At 40.7% G+C, this 15,309-nt stretch overlaps 1 protein-coding gene across 1 annotated transcript in view; it reads right to left on the minus strand.

The window, feature by feature from the left end:
- Nucleotides 1–1,819: 1,819 nt before the first annotated feature.
- The window catches only part of Slc26a5 (solute carrier family 26 member 5), a 45,513-nt gene continuing 32,023 nt past the window's right edge, over nucleotides 1,820–15,309 (minus strand). The window contains exons 9-19 of the mRNA XM_069997261.1: nucleotides 12,818–12,965; nucleotides 11,712–11,825; nucleotides 10,557–10,634; nucleotides 9,849–9,944; nucleotides 9,076–9,182; nucleotides 7,169–7,238; nucleotides 6,861–6,953; nucleotides 5,691–5,798; nucleotides 4,093–4,299; nucleotides 3,272–3,326; nucleotides 1,820–2,010 (exon numbers count right to left, since the gene is read on the minus strand). Of these exons, the coding sequence (XP_069853362.1) occupies nucleotides 1,820–2,010; nucleotides 3,272–3,326; nucleotides 4,093–4,299; nucleotides 5,691–5,798; nucleotides 6,861–6,953; nucleotides 7,169–7,238; nucleotides 9,076–9,182; nucleotides 9,849–9,944; nucleotides 10,557–10,634; nucleotides 11,712–11,825; nucleotides 12,818–12,965 (1,267 nt within the window). The remainder of the gene's footprint in view (nucleotides 2,011–3,271; nucleotides 3,327–4,092; nucleotides 4,300–5,690; nucleotides 5,799–6,860; nucleotides 6,954–7,168; nucleotides 7,239–9,075; nucleotides 9,183–9,848; nucleotides 9,945–10,556; nucleotides 10,635–11,711; nucleotides 11,826–12,817; nucleotides 12,966–15,309) is intronic.

Raw genomic sequence — 15,309 nt, forward strand, 5'->3', positions numbered from 1 at the left:
ACAAAACTCCTAGTGGCTCCCACTGGCCACTGTTGTGACACTTTGAGCATGAAAAAGAATGGTATAAAACACATGAGGCTACAATTATACCCAAAATCTAAACAAATTATTTGTTACCATCTATTGAACCAATTCCTTACTTTGAGGTTACAATTAAATGGAAATAAAGTATTCAGCCTGCCTTTCCAGTAAGAACTATTTGAAAATGACTGAATAGCTCAAGTGGAGGAGGTGAAGTTGAGGGGATTAACCAGCTAGGAAATACAAAAAAAATGAAAAAAAATCTACAAACCTTAATAAAATTACTGATTTAGGAAGGGATCACCTGATGTTACAATTCCTGCTTCAGTGGTGAATGGGAAATTGGACATTGATGCCAACTCAACTTCATTTGGATAATACGTGTCCTAAAAGAAGAACTACAGTTCTTTTAATTCCAATCCAGGAGCCTTAAGACATAATTTCTATATTTCAAGTAGTGTAGGGAATAGAAGCTGAACAATACATGGGAAGCAACTAGACAAATGCACACTGTAGTAGTCTGTGAGACAACTGTCCTCATCTCTTTTAGGCAAATGCCAAGAAGAAAGGAGCTGTGCTAGGTTAACATAGATTTAAAGGACTAAAGAGATATAGCTAGTTTCAATGGAAAACGTTGCAAGTTTAGACAATTGGGAAATTTGAATATGGTTTGAAGTAAAAATGTTTTGGAATGAGAAAGTGGAGATTGCCGACTAAAAAAATAAAAATGGTTACAAACCACGATGTCTGATCTTATGCTGAGGGACAGTGCCCAGGCCCAGACTTCAGGCCCCATGACTGACAAAAAAAGGGGGAGGGGCACTGAGAAGGTGGCTCAGTGGTAGAGTGCTTGTCTTGCATGTATGAGACCCTGGGTTCGATTCCTCAGCACCACATAAGCAGAAAAAGCTGGAAGTGGTGCTGTGGCTCAAGTGGTAGAGCCCTAGCCTTGAGCCGAAGAGCTGAGGGATAGTGCCCAGGCCCAGAGTTCAGGCCCCAAGACCGACCACAAAAAAAAAAAAAAAAAAAAAAAAAAAAAAAAAAAATATATATATATATATATATATATATATGCAGAGAGGTCGGAGGCAAGACTCAGCTGGTAGAGCACTAGCCAATGAGCAAAAGAAGCAGGTACTGAGTTCAAGTCCCAATCTTTGACCTAAAAGAAAAGAAAATAATAATATGCAGAGAATAAGATGAAGTAGGATATGCATTAAGATGTTAATTAGTGGTCATTTCTGAGTACTTGGAATTTAATGGTTTCTCTTTTGCTTTTCTACTTTTTTCAAGGTGTCCACAATTCCCTTATGTCACTTCTACGATAAAAAAAACGTTATTTTAAAACAAGAACATCTAGAAAGTGGTGGCTTTCCTTTCTCTGTTAGATAACTGAGTATAAACAGCACACAGTCCAATTCCTTGAGTACAGAACCAAAGATTTACTACCTTTCTGGTGACAGCATATCCCATTTGTGGGTAAAGTACTTAAACACAGAAAATTTTATGTCCTTAGCTTGCAAAGATAATACTAAAGAGTCACAGAAATGTCACTACACAGTAAGTGCAGGCAAGAGGCCACTATCTTTGAAATATTCAATTAAAAAGAACACAAGTAAGATACATCTTGCTATATGCATCATTCACCCTCCAAATCAAGCCTTGTCTACTAGCATTGATCCTTACCAAAAAAAAAAAAAAAAAAAAAGCTGGGATCTATTATTTCAAATGGATGGATGGATGGGTTGAGTTTTAGGTGAGGCGCTCCAACAACCCTCTCCCAGCCTGAGACCCTCCTCTATGCCTCAGGCGTGGTGGGAGTGGTGTTGGGCTCCAGGTCCTCCTGGGGAGGAGAAGCTGAGGCTTCTTGTTCCAGTGCTTCTCGATGCTGGCTGCCTAGGACTGCATCATGGATACTGTAGAATAACAGCTCCTGTAAGGCAGGATTTTCAAAAAACCTATTCCGAGTGAGGTCATTCACTACTTGTGCTGGACAAAAGAAATAAGAAGAAAGTTATTTCACTCCCTTGATTTTGGTCCTGAACAGTAAAAGTAATACTTTCATATAGCATAAACATGAAAATGCTGTAAACTCTCACTCCAATCACTGTCTTCATCACATCATACCTCTCCATCCCCAGAAAGCTACTATTATTACTATTTGGTGTATTCTGCCAGGATCTCAATGCAAATATAAATAAATATGAATATATATTCTGGCTGTTGTGATAGTGCACACCTGTAATCCCAGCCCTTGGGAGGATGAGGCAGAGAATTGTGACTTTGAGGCCAGCCTGAGCTATATAATGAGAACCTGTCTCAAAACCAAACAAAAGCAAAAACAAACATTTTCCTTATTACCAAAAAATACACTGAACAAATTATTTTAAACTATTTTTGCTATTTTAAACTATCTGCTGTTTGGTTACACAGATATAATCTTGAGTTTTTAGCCATTTTTTTTTCAGTTGACACGAGTTTTATTCAGTTGTTTGCTTTTATAAACAATTTTGTGATGACCAAAGTGATATAGATGTACATTTTGCTGTACTTGCAGCATCTAAGGCAAAGGCATTTGTAATGTAGATTTCTGCTCTTTTCCAATCATCCCTTCTGTCAGTCTCTCTGTGACCCTCCTGCCATAGCTTCCTGAGTGCTAGGATAATAGGTACGTATGAATTTCTTTCTTTTTTTCTTTTTTTTTTTGGTCTAATACTGGGACTTGAAGTCAGATGTAACATTTATTTATTTATTTATTTATTTATTTATTTATTTATTTATTTATTTATTTATTTAGTCAGTTGTGGGCCTTGAACTCTGGGCCTGGGCACTGTTCCTCAGCAATTTAGCTCAAGGCTAGCACTCTACCACTTTAGTCACAGTGCCACTTCCGTATTTTTTCTGCTTATGTGGTGCTGAGGAATCAAACCCAGGGCTTCATGCATGCAAGGCAAGCACTCTACCACTCAGCCACCTTCCCAGCCCCAGACATAATAGTTTTGCACACTGGCTGGTGCTTTCCCCCCCGAGCCACAACTCCAACCCCATGAATTTAATTTTTAAGGACTATTTTAATCAAAATATAATATAAAACAATAGCAGGCAAGGTATTCTAAAACCATTGCACACTGTACACATGAATGGAATTATTACCATGAACCCCACTCATATCACTAATGTTTGCTATTGCAAATGTAAAATTAAAAAAAAACTAGAATGCCAAGACATTCCATCTTAAAGGTGTACTCACCACTGCATCCTGCTAAATATACATAAATACCGACATCTCCGTATTCCTTTACAATCTGTAATAATGTTGAAATAAAGTTTAGTTTCTCTAGCTTCTGCCACTCACAAGCCATTTTCTACCAATATACGTTTGAGGATATGAAAACTCTTTTTTTTTACCTTGTGTTACTCAGCTTCAATAATTAGCATTTTTAGCTAATCCGTGAAAAGTAATTTTGTAGTTAAAAAAATTTTTCCCACAGTGATAATTAGTGGTATCAAAAATATTAAAATTGCTGGGCACCAGTAGCTCCTGTACCGGTAACTCAGGAGGCTGAGATCTGAGGATCATGATTGAAAGCCACCCAGGTAGGAAAGTCCTTGAGACTATTATCTTCAATTAACCACCAGAAAGCTAGAGTTCAAGTGGTAGAGTGCCCACAATGGGACAGAACTAGGCTCTGAATTCAAGCCCCAGGACTTGGCACAAAAAATATTAAAATTTACTTAGGTGTGGCCTTAGGTTTTTAAAAAGAATCTTATAGAGACAGACAACTGAAATATTTGACAGATGAAGTGATAACAGGCATGTGTTAAAATAAGAGAAAGTAGGTGAAAGGTATAAATGAAATCAGATTGTCCACAGATTTGTAATTATTGAAGCTGAGTGACAGCTACATGGAGATTCAGTATGCCATGCTCTTCACTTATGTATGCTTAATTTTTTTGCATAATCAAAAGTTGAAACAACAACAACACAGCGTGACAAAGGCCTGTAGTCCAGTTCTCTGCAGTGACTGATAGGAGAGTGGCCACAGAGAGTAGGGTCAAGGTGATGCTTACCCCTGCCAGAGTTTTTACTCCAACAGAATCAATAAAATTGACTTGTGTAAAATCCAGGATGATAGTGTGGACAGTCTCTCTGGGAGGCATGAATCTTTGTAGTTCTTCAGGAAATGTGTTTTTGATGACAATTGGAGGATATTTTACTTCATCCTCCTCCTCCTCAGGCTTAGTGCCATCTTCTTCAGGCTTGGTACCTTCTGCATCCTTTGTCAAAAATGAAATCAAATCAGAAGTCCATTTACAACTTTTGGTTTTGGATTTCTAATGGGAAATCAGCCCTTATATCTGCAAGTTACTGCCTATGCCACATTCCTTCTAGAATATTTGTTATATTCAGCTTCATAATATGACAAAATGTACATGTACAGAACACTTAGTTTTAGCTCAACTTCTTTTTCATCTCTTCCCACTGCTCCACATTTTTTATTTTTTTTGGTCGGTCGTGGGGCTTGAACTCTGGGCCTGGGTGTTGCTCTTCAGCTCAAGGCAAGCGCTCTACCACTTGAACTACAGCGCCACTTCTGGTTTTCTGGTGGTTTATTGGAGATAGGAGTCTCACGGTCTCTCCTGCCTGGGCTGGCTTTGAACCGCAATCCTCAGATCTCAGCCTCCTGAGTAGCTAGGATTACAGGCGTGAGCCACCAGCGCCCAGCTTGCTCCACATTTTTTAATCTAACACAATCTACACTTCTTAGTCAACTTCTCCATTTTGTGATAACTTCTAAAATGGTTCTAACGTCTCAAGCATGAGTTACCATAAATTTGAACAGCAAAAACAAGTCTTCGAGCTTTTCATCTATCAGCTGACTAAATCTATAACAAAGTTCCAATTTACCATTAGAGAGTGTGTAGTATTTCTCTTTCTTTTTCTTCTTTTTTTTTTTTTAAGAGTTGGCAGTGCCAGTGACTCATGCCTCTAATTCTAGATCTCAGAAGGCTGAGATCTGAGGATCATTGTTTGAAGCCAACCCAGGCAGGAATGTCCACGAGATTTTTATGACCAATTAACCACTAAAAGCCAAAAGTGGAGCCGTGGCTCAAGTGGTAGAGTGCTAGCCTTGAGCATAAAAACTCAGGTACAGTTCCCAGGCCCCAAGTTCAAGCCCTGGGTCTGTTTTCCTCCTAGTTAATTTTTATTTTTTTCAAAGCATTGTATTCAATATTTATTTCAAGAGTATCCTCATAACTAATCTTATGACATACTTTTTTTTTTGTCGGTTGTGGGGCTTGAACTCTAGGCTTGAGTGCTGTCCCTGCACTCTTCAGCTCAAGGTGAGCACTCTACTGCTTGAGCCACAACACTATTTCTGATTTTCTAGTGGTTTATTGGAGATAAGAGTCTCATGGACTTTGCTGCCCAGGCTGGTTGTGAACTGTGATCCTCAGATCTCAGCCTCCTGAGTAGGTAGGATTACAGGCATGAGCCACTGGCGGCCAGTTTATGACATACTTTTAATGCATAGAGGATAGATTATTTCCAGGCTTTACCCTATTAGTAACTTCATGCTGTGCTTAGGTTTCAACCATGAGGAAAGATGGGAGGCACTGCAGACCAAGAGGCAAAGAGAAGTGATCGTACAAAGACCTCAACTCACCACTTTGACCACTGTCGCGTTGGCCATGCTTGCATTTCCGACCTCCTTAGCATACTTTCTCATGGCCTTTCTTCTTGCACCCATTATGAGAGCTGGGTTCACTCCAGTCTTCACAAAACAGCAATGTTATAATATCACTTTATAGCTGCCAGGGAACCACTCAAATTCCACCAAATCTTCAATTCTCTCCCCATGGAACTTTCTGTGCCTAGTCCTGTTCTACTTTGCCTTTGATAACCTGAATTAAGTTACTCCATAAGAGAATATTAATAGCTTTTCTTAATTTTTCCTTTCTCAAATCATCGAAGAGAGGTTTTAGAGTGCTATTTACCACTTAGGTTTCTCAGATGCTTATATTTAAGACTTTGTCAGTTGATAGTTGGGGTTAAATTATAAACAAAACCGAAGAAACCCACATATCCCCCAAAGAAAATTTAAGATTATTTTTTCATTTTCTTTTTCTTTTTTCTTTTTTTTGGTTAGTCGTGGGGCTTGAACTCTGGGCTTGGGCGCTGTCCTTGTGCTCTTTAGCTCAAGGCGAGCACTCTACCACTTGAGCCACAGCGTCACTTCTGGTTTTCTAGTGGTTTATTGGAGATAAGAGTCTCATGGACTTTCCTGCCTAGGCTGGCTTTGAACTGCGATCCTCAGATCTCAGCCTCCTGAATAGCTAGGATTACAGGTGTGAGCCACCGGTGCCCGGCTATATTCTTTCACTGTCTTAAGGGAACATGTATACACATGTTATTTTAAAAAATGAGTAGTGGCAATAGCTGCACAACCATACAAATGTATTTATTGTCACTCACTGAGAATGTTTAAATGGTAAATTTAAGTCATGTATACTTTATCACAGTCAAAAAAGGAGGGAGGTGTAACTCCTTTGAACAATAAACAAACCATTTGACAAAATGGACACCAGGATGCTGAAACATGTTCTGGGGTGGGTGGGGAGAGACAGTGGGGGGGCCTAAGTATAGAAGGAGGCACGGTGAGCAAATATGGTCATTATATTCAATGTACACTAAGTCAATAAAGAGAAAGAAAATAAAGGAGAAGGACAATGAAATGGCGTGATAGTGTTAGGGAGACATTCAAACGGCCCTGCCAGCCCAGCCAATCCACAAGTCCCCTGCTGAGAGCAAGTACTAATAATTTCTTGTGACTCACCTTTCTTATTAATGCATTGCTGTATAAGTCACTATTTGCATAGTAAATTGGAGCATTTATTTGGAATATCTTTATTCCAGGAATTTCTTTCACCTGAGAAGTGAAACAGAGAACACGTTCACATATTAGAATGTATTTCAGAATGAGAAGTGCAATTGCCTCCCTCCTCCAAAGTGAACATGAATATAAAAATTGGGAAGGCTTTCCTCTACCCCCTTTCACTTTCTCTTTTTTGTCTTGGATAAAAACACTTATTAGACAATCACACCATACGACATCTTTATTAATATACCGGAAAAAGGTCCTACCTCCACGTATGCGTCTATGTCAATGTACACATCAGTGTCAGGAAGCTGTCCCAGGACTTTGTAGCTCGGACTAGAGACAGAGAGTGACAGCATGTGATTTAAACATGGCGTGTATAGATTTGCTAGTAAATTCCAGGATGCTTGATCGTGGCCTGGTGCCTTGGCGGAAGGTCTCATGCATAGCATATTCCCAGTGCCATTGTGTTGTGCATGGAGCGACACTGTGATTATTCATGGGAACTGAGGTCCCTCTGACTGGGGAAGCTGGGCTTCCAAGGATGAGGATTTCAACAGGCAGAGGAGGCGTGGGCTGTCTTGACTAGCCAGAGCACGCTGGCACCTGATTTGTGTAGGCTTCAATCTGATTGCTCCCAGCAAAAGTCAGTCCCCATTTACTTTCTTACTGACACTAGGGGTAAGGGAATCTCTTTCATAAGCTCCCATGGGTTTTATTACAGTATCGCTGATACTGTAGTACTTCACTTACACCTACCAAGGCACATGTAATTATATTTCACAGTTATGATGGAAGATGATAAACTGTGGCCTAAATGTCAGTCTCTAGATTCATACAAACCCACGTCTGTGTCATTGTCATATTACACAGTGATCTTGGGAAAGTTACCCAATCACATGAGGACTTAGTTTCCTTACTGTGGAGTAGGGCTAAGTAAGAGTCTTTGGGTTGTTGTAAGGATGAAATGTAAAAGTGTAAGTATTTGTAAATATCTGACAGATAAGTAACTGATAATTTAGCACCACCACTGCTTCATTACCATTATTTGCATTATCATTATTATGTGGCTGTCATCCTTAGGGAAATGGAACCTTTTTGGAGGGAAGACCTGTGTCTTATTTACTGCAATATCCTGAGAGTTTAATGCCTTCCTTGGAACATAACACACTCAACAAATATCCATTTTATTTAAGGAAAATTATAATTACTTTTACGGCACCAAACTGCAAGCTCTCTGGGGGCAGAAGTTAACACTCCATCACATTTCTAGTATCCATACTGCATGGGTGTGGTGCTTAGGATCTACTTGCTGAATGAAATGATTGTCTTGTAACCACCTCCTGATATGTAGCAGCTGATAATAAACAAGCATCCTGAGTGATGGCCAACCCCAGCAAGACCATCAATGAGTCAGGCACTGTGCAAACGTCTCTACATGCCTTCTCATTTAAATTTGCGATAACTATTTAAGGTAGCCAGTATGAGTCCCTTCTTACACACGCAGCACGGAAGTTATGTTTAATCACAGAGCTCACCCAAGTATAGCCAAGATCTGAACCCAGTTTCATCTGATTCTAAAGTTCTCTCTATCTTTGTGGTGATGTTTTTTAATGCCAACAGATTTTTTTTGAAGTATTTGATACCTAACTTACTGGGCTTAGCTTCCTCCCAGGAAGAAAGATGATAGGTTATAGTGGCCCAGAATAGAGGAAGAGTACCTAGGGAACTGTCACACTTCTAACAACTTTTTTCATTAGTTATTTGCACTCTATGCCAAAGCTTGCATTGCTGTGATCCTCCTATTGGTGATTTCTCTTGTTGCTAGGGATGACAGAAGTGCACCACCATGCCAAGCCATCCTATTTTCCCTGAAGTTTAGAAAACAGGTACACACTACTACAATCAACTTTGAGAACTTTTTTTTGTCTGGACTGGCTTTGATCCTAATGCCCTGATCTCTGACTCCTGCATAGCTAGAAATACAGGCTGAGACACTATATGGAGCTTTTTATTTGACATTCTGTTTATTTAGTCAGTGGGCCACATGAATGTTATACCACTCACACTAACTAATAATAACCAAAGGACTCTACTTTCAATAGCTTATGCTTACAGTCAACCTTGTAATCTCAGGAAGGACACTCACAGCCACTTCAAGATGGATACCCACCTCTGTGTTCTATAAATCACAGTCAGCAGAGCAATGATGACAGCAGTAATCAAACCGTAGTCCAATCCCAGGAACAAGGAGGACACGAAAGTGGTCAGCCAGATGGTCTAAGTGAAAGTCAGAACATGTTATAAAGAAGCACGTTATAATGAAGCACACAGGGGCTGGGAAAGTGGCTCAGTGGTAGAGCGCTTGCCTTGCATGCCTGAGGCCCTGGGTTCGATTCCTCAGCACCACATAAGCAAAAAGAAAAAGAGCCGGAAGTGGCGCTGTGGCTCAAGTGGTAGAGCGCTAGCCTTGAGCTGAAGAGCTGAGGGACATTGCCCAGGCCCAGAGTTTAGGCTCCACAACCGGACCCCCCCCCCCAAAAAAATGAAGCACACAAAGCCAAGTAGTATAATCCTAGCTACTCAGGAAGCTGAGGCCTGAGGATCATGGTTTGAAGCCAGTCTGGATAGGAAAATCTGTGAGACTCCAATTAACCACCACCACCACCCAAAAAAAAAAAAAGCTGGAAATGGAGCTGTGGCTTAGGTAGTAGAGTACTAGCCTTGAGCAAAAAAGCTAAGGGACAGTGCCCAGCCTTGAATTCAAGCCCTAGTACCAACAGACATGTGCGCACATGTGCATGCACCCACATACGCACAGAGCTTATCTTGCCTAACTGGACAGAACAAAGAACAACTAACTGCATTCTTCTCTATCTCACATTTTCCTTAACATCAATAACCATTGTTGCTGTGATAGGTGAGCCTAACCATCCCTTCACTTACCAGCTCTATTTTGCTGGTTCTCCAGAAGAAGGGGAGGTCTGAGAACTGCATAAACATTCCTTTCAGGTTGACGATCACAATGGCTGACAGCACAGCCTGAAACACAGTACACCACCCATGTCTCCCCTCTCCACACAACCCCCTTGCAGGGCCCTTCACTGTCCTTCCTGCTGCCCTCTTACCTCTTCTCTCCACTCACTTCCTATGTGGCACTTAGGGCATCTTTGGAGCCATGAGCCATGGGCCTTAAAAGAACCAAGCCTTGCGTCTTAGTTATCCAACCACACAGTGTGGCAGTCAAGAACCTTAGAATTAAACGTGGCAGGAGAAGTATTTCACCCATGGTCTTCTTTCTTAGGATTTTCTTTCCATTTTCCTCTTCTCTCCTGGACTACTATCTCAGCAAATAAATTTTGTATGTGTTGAGACATTCTCACGCCTTTAATAAAGGTGTAAGGTTACAAGTCAAATAGAGACTCTGGAAGTCAGCCACTCCAACCCCTTCTTTGCGGATAAGGAAAATGAGACAAAGGGATTTTGAGAAGGCTTTCCCAAGCTCTCCTGGTAGCTACCAGTTGGTTATGAGCAAGATCTTAGTTCTAGCCTTGGCTCTTTCCCATACCATCTTGCTAAGATTATAGTAAAAGCCCATAGGATGGCCACCAAAATAAAAATAAATAAAATAGCAAGATTCTACATATTACACACCTGGGGTAACGACTCAAAGAGGAATCCAGTGGCTAGTATGACCAGCAGAATCATTAATGAGGCCAAACAACCTGCAAGCTGATGAGAGAAAACACAGGGGAAGGGATATTAGGAGACTAGAATAAGAGGCAGAGCATAGGTTGGTCTTATTTTTTCCATAATCATTGTGGGAAAATCAAGAAAATATGGATTCAAATCAGTCATCCAAACCATCTCCATTTCATAAACTTACGCTCTATCCCTATCCCTCTTTGAAGTGTTTGCTCCTATTATTATTGTTATTATTATTATTTTGGTCGGAAGTGGGGCTTGCTTGGGCACTATCTCTCAGCTCTTCAGCTCAAGGCTAGCACTCTACCACTTGAGCTACAGCGCCACTTCCAGTTTTCTGGTGGTTTATTGGAGATAAGAGTGTCACAGACTTTTCTGTCTGGTCTGGCTTTGAACCACAAGCTTCAGATCTCAGTCTCCTGAATAGCTAGGATTACAGGTGAGAGCTACCAGCATCTGGCTTGATTGCTCATCTTCTACCTTTCAAACAGAGACTGAAATGCTTGGGTATCTTCAGAGAAATGCTTTTGTCATAGGAAGAAGAACGATATCTGATACCAACCTAAACCCCATTAGGGATAGAAGGTTTCAGACAATCACTTGCTGTCCCAAAAGGTAGCTACTTGCCACATGCAATTATTAGAACGTTTAAAGACTAAAATAAACATAAAAAGATTTCAGCTCTTAGTTACACTAGCTACATTTCAAATGCTCAAGAGTCGCAAGGTGCTGCCATATTGGGTTATGCAAAGACTGAACATTTTGATCACTGTAGAAAGTTCTACTGGATGTGCTGGTTTCCTGCCCATGCTTGGTGTCAAGCTTTCAGGGACAGTCTCTCATGTCTGAACTTTGAGGGTTACTGGTAGCAATCGGAATGTTGTATAGCTTTCCAATTCAACTGGAAAATATACCTCTGTCCTAGAGATTCAGTTTCTTGTGACTTGCTTCACCCAATCATGCCTTTCTCTGATTCACTACACAGCTCACTATAGCATGGATCTGCAGGCAGAGCATCTTTGTTTGGGTTCAGAATGGGATCAAGTGACTAACATTTAATTACTACCCAAACCACTGGTTCAAAGAGGCATTTTGTATACATACTTGAGTCTTCCCTCCAGTTCCCTCCTGAACCAGGCTTCGAGACAAGGAGCAAGAAATGGAAAAGGTCTGGAAGAGAGATCCAATGGAATTGCACAGTCCTAGGGCAATGAGCTCCTTTTTCATGTGAAAAAAAAACACAGAAGATATAGCTTACTCTTTAGACAGAAAAGCACTTCAGAAACAGTACAAGCTACCTCTTCGATATTCCTTCAGATACAAGAAACTCTTTAGTATAAACTCAAAATAGAAATTATGACATATTTTATGGTGGGAGAAAAAAAACCACTTTGGATTTTTATTGTGTTGGAGATAAATGCTCTGATTCCTATGCAACCTATTTCTTAAAATTTTCCCCTTCACAAAGCTTTTTACAAAAAGAAAAATAATGCAGTAAAAGGGAAAATAATTTTGTTGTTTAAAAGAAAGACTTTGATGTATATTTACTGCCCATGTTTTCCTGGGATCAGGAAGTCCTGCTCCTGGGCTGTTTAGGGATTTCTATTGATCACTGAATTTAGCAAAGATGTGGAACCTTAGATTTCTCCCTAGAAATGCACAGGGAAATTAATCTGTCATGAAAAGATTATAGCTCATGGTGTTTGGATCCAATACCCTATCTGTAGCTATGTTGTAAAACAAAAACAAAAACTGGCTTCAAACAGAATACTGTGGAATTTGGGTGATGAATCACAGAGTCAAGGTTTAATGAACAGACCTAGGTCTTCCTGATGAGCAAAAATGATTCTGGAGAGATATTTGACTCTCAGGCTGTGGAGTCTACCATGTCCTATCTAAACTTAAGGAAACCATCTGTAGGAATATGGCAGCTATATACTTCATATCCCAAACTTCACTGTGCTAGGTGAACTCCTTTTCCTGAAGTGAGGAAGGGAGGAAGACTCCACTCCTCAGAGTTTAATTACCTGCTGCTCATAAGTAACACAAGTTATACTTTGGAATAAATGTATGTTTTAAATATCTTCATTACTCCAACAAAGCGTTTTCTATCAAGACAGAGAAATCGAGTTCATTTGTCCTCAATACCAGAACATGGTAATTATAGAAGTATGACACCACTGTATGACAAAAGTGTAGCTGGTTTTTACCTGATTACCATCAACCTGGTAGCCATGTTTATTTGCCAAGGTCTTGGCCATTGAGATGGTCACTGAAAATCCAACGATGGCTATGGCAATTGCATCCACATACACGAGGTGGAAGAGGCTGGTGTCAGGGTTGGCTGGAGGGAGTAGCCTGAAAAGTTAATCTGACTTTAGCTCAAGTGTTGTGACCATGGGGACAGAAAGCAAAGACCAGAGTAGAGCATGTGAGAGGGGCATTTTGTGCAAATGAGGTGAGAAATGCTTGGGTACTTGTTTAGTCTGGTTTGGCATAAAAGAGCCCCTTCCCCCCTCATCCCTCCCCAACCCCCTACCCTGAAACAGAGAGAGGTTTTTCCTAGGTCCACACTAGAGAAGGCCAACTTCTCCTAGGATGGGTTATCAGCAGAGATCAGATGCCGGGTTATTTATAAGCAGAGTAATCTCACACCTCATGGCACCCTGATGAGAGGTGTAAGTAAGACTCAGAAGAGGAAGAGGAGAGGGTCAGTGAAGTGCTCAGATACCACAAGACATCTGAACCAGTCTAGGAGTGGGGAGGGTGTAGGACAGGGTAACTTAGAGGAGAACTCTGTCCTGGTAACATTATTCACTCTTCTCTCTTGCTATATTGGAGGTAAGGACTCTGAATCTATTAACTCTTCCTATGCCATTGTCCCTTCAATTGCTCTCTACTATGGGAAATAAGAAGCAGAAGATTAGACTCCTTGAGTCTCACTTGCAATGTAGAGAAGCCCAAAGTGCAACTCTTAGAGCCCTGTAGAAGGCAACCCAAGTTTTGTTCATTCTTAGGGTTTGGGATACTTTTCCTAAAGCATCCCAACCTGAAAGGGTTCCCTGGACTGTTAGAAGGGAAAGTGCCATAGGGGATTTTTAAAAAATTTTATTTATTTTTATTGTGAAAATACTGTACAGAGGGGTTACAATTACATGGGCAAGATAATGAGTACATTTCTTATCAAGCATTGTAGCCTCCTCCTTTGTTTCCCCTTCAGCCTGCTCCAGAGCGAGGCAATGGACTAAATAATAGTAACAATAATCACTTTATAGATTCAGAAGCTAGCTATTAGGTGCTTCCTATGTGACAGACTCTGTGTTTATTTTATTATTTCCTATAGCCTTGTCAACGAGACACCATTATAATCAGTATTTTGCAGCTGTGGAAAACAAGACCTAGTGAGGTGAAGCAAGTTGTCCCCAGGCAATCAGTTCATCTTCTAAATCCAATAACACTATGACAAAGGTGTTGGTCTACACCTGCTTCTCTTACCATATCACAGCATGGTGGCATAGAAGATGTTGCAAGTTCTGGAGTGAGGAAAGGGAGGGCAGTGAGGGGCTTCTATTACCTTTGTATGACATACTATATGTTTCATAAAATCCATCTCACTTTTCTCCACAACCATCCTATAAGATACATGCCAGGCATCCCAACTTCTAGGGGAAAACAAGTGTTTTCAGATCTTCAGTGATTTTCCCAAGATAGAACAGAAAGTTAAAACCAGGGTGCCCGAGTATAAAATGAGTTGTCTTTCCCTGCACTTTGTTGCATAAGTATTAACCAATAGGGATGGCCTTGTGGTGGGTTCTGACCTGGGAAATAATATGCAAAACGACTACTTTTGGAATGAGGTAAAAAAAAAGTCAGTTGTCACTTTCTGGCCCTGTGGTGTGTGAGCATTTATGAGTGTGTATAGCTGAGGGTGATTGTTTGCCTTCAAACCCAGTCAACACCATTCCTCTCATGCTTGCATGGGAACATGGCTTCTCCCTTGGCGATGAGGAATCTGTCTCCCCCACTTGCTGAATCAGGGCTGGCCCTTGAATATGTTTGGAACAACAGAGAATGGTGCAAAGGAGTTCATCTGAAAAGGCGTGGCAATTTCCCTGTTCTTCTTTCTTGTTACACAAGATACCCTGTAAAGCAGTGTGGCTTCCATGCTGTGGACCCTGGGGGAAATGTGATAACCAGGCAGCTCCTCGCTGTCACCGTCACTCAGGCTTGTAGACTATAAGCTAGTAGACTATAAGCTCCACAAATGCAAGGACTTTTAGCCTGTGTGACACAGATGTATGTGACTGACCATCTCTTAGGTCATTCAACAAGAGTTATACCTTCCCATGACCGATCTGCAGGAGGGACCCAAGGGAGACCAGCATCCTGGCTGCACCCAACCAAAACTGAAAAGTTACGTGTAAATGAATGCTTGCTGTTTGGGGTTATGTGGCATAGCAGTAAGACTCTCAGGTAAGAGCAATAGTATGATTGTATTTACTTAGAAAGGTAAGCTATTTGTTACTTACTAGTTTTGGGCAAAGTCCCAGAAAGATAAGGTTTCTGGGTAGCCAAGTTTCAGAAAGGTAAAATCTTCTTTATTTATTTAAGTTTAGCTATCACATATAGAAGGAAAGCAACATAGCTGACACAAGGCAAAGGGAAATGAAGGTATTAAGAATCAATTATGGTGCCTGAATTT

The sequence above is a fragment of the Dipodomys merriami genome, unplaced genomic scaffold (assembly GCF_024711535.1).
Source record: "Dipodomys merriami isolate MVZ:Mamm:240054 unplaced genomic scaffold, mDipMer1.0.p SCAF_5, whole genome shotgun sequence".
In the NCBI taxonomy this organism is placed as follows: domain Eukaryota; kingdom Metazoa; phylum Chordata; class Mammalia; order Rodentia; family Heteromyidae; genus Dipodomys; species Dipodomys merriami.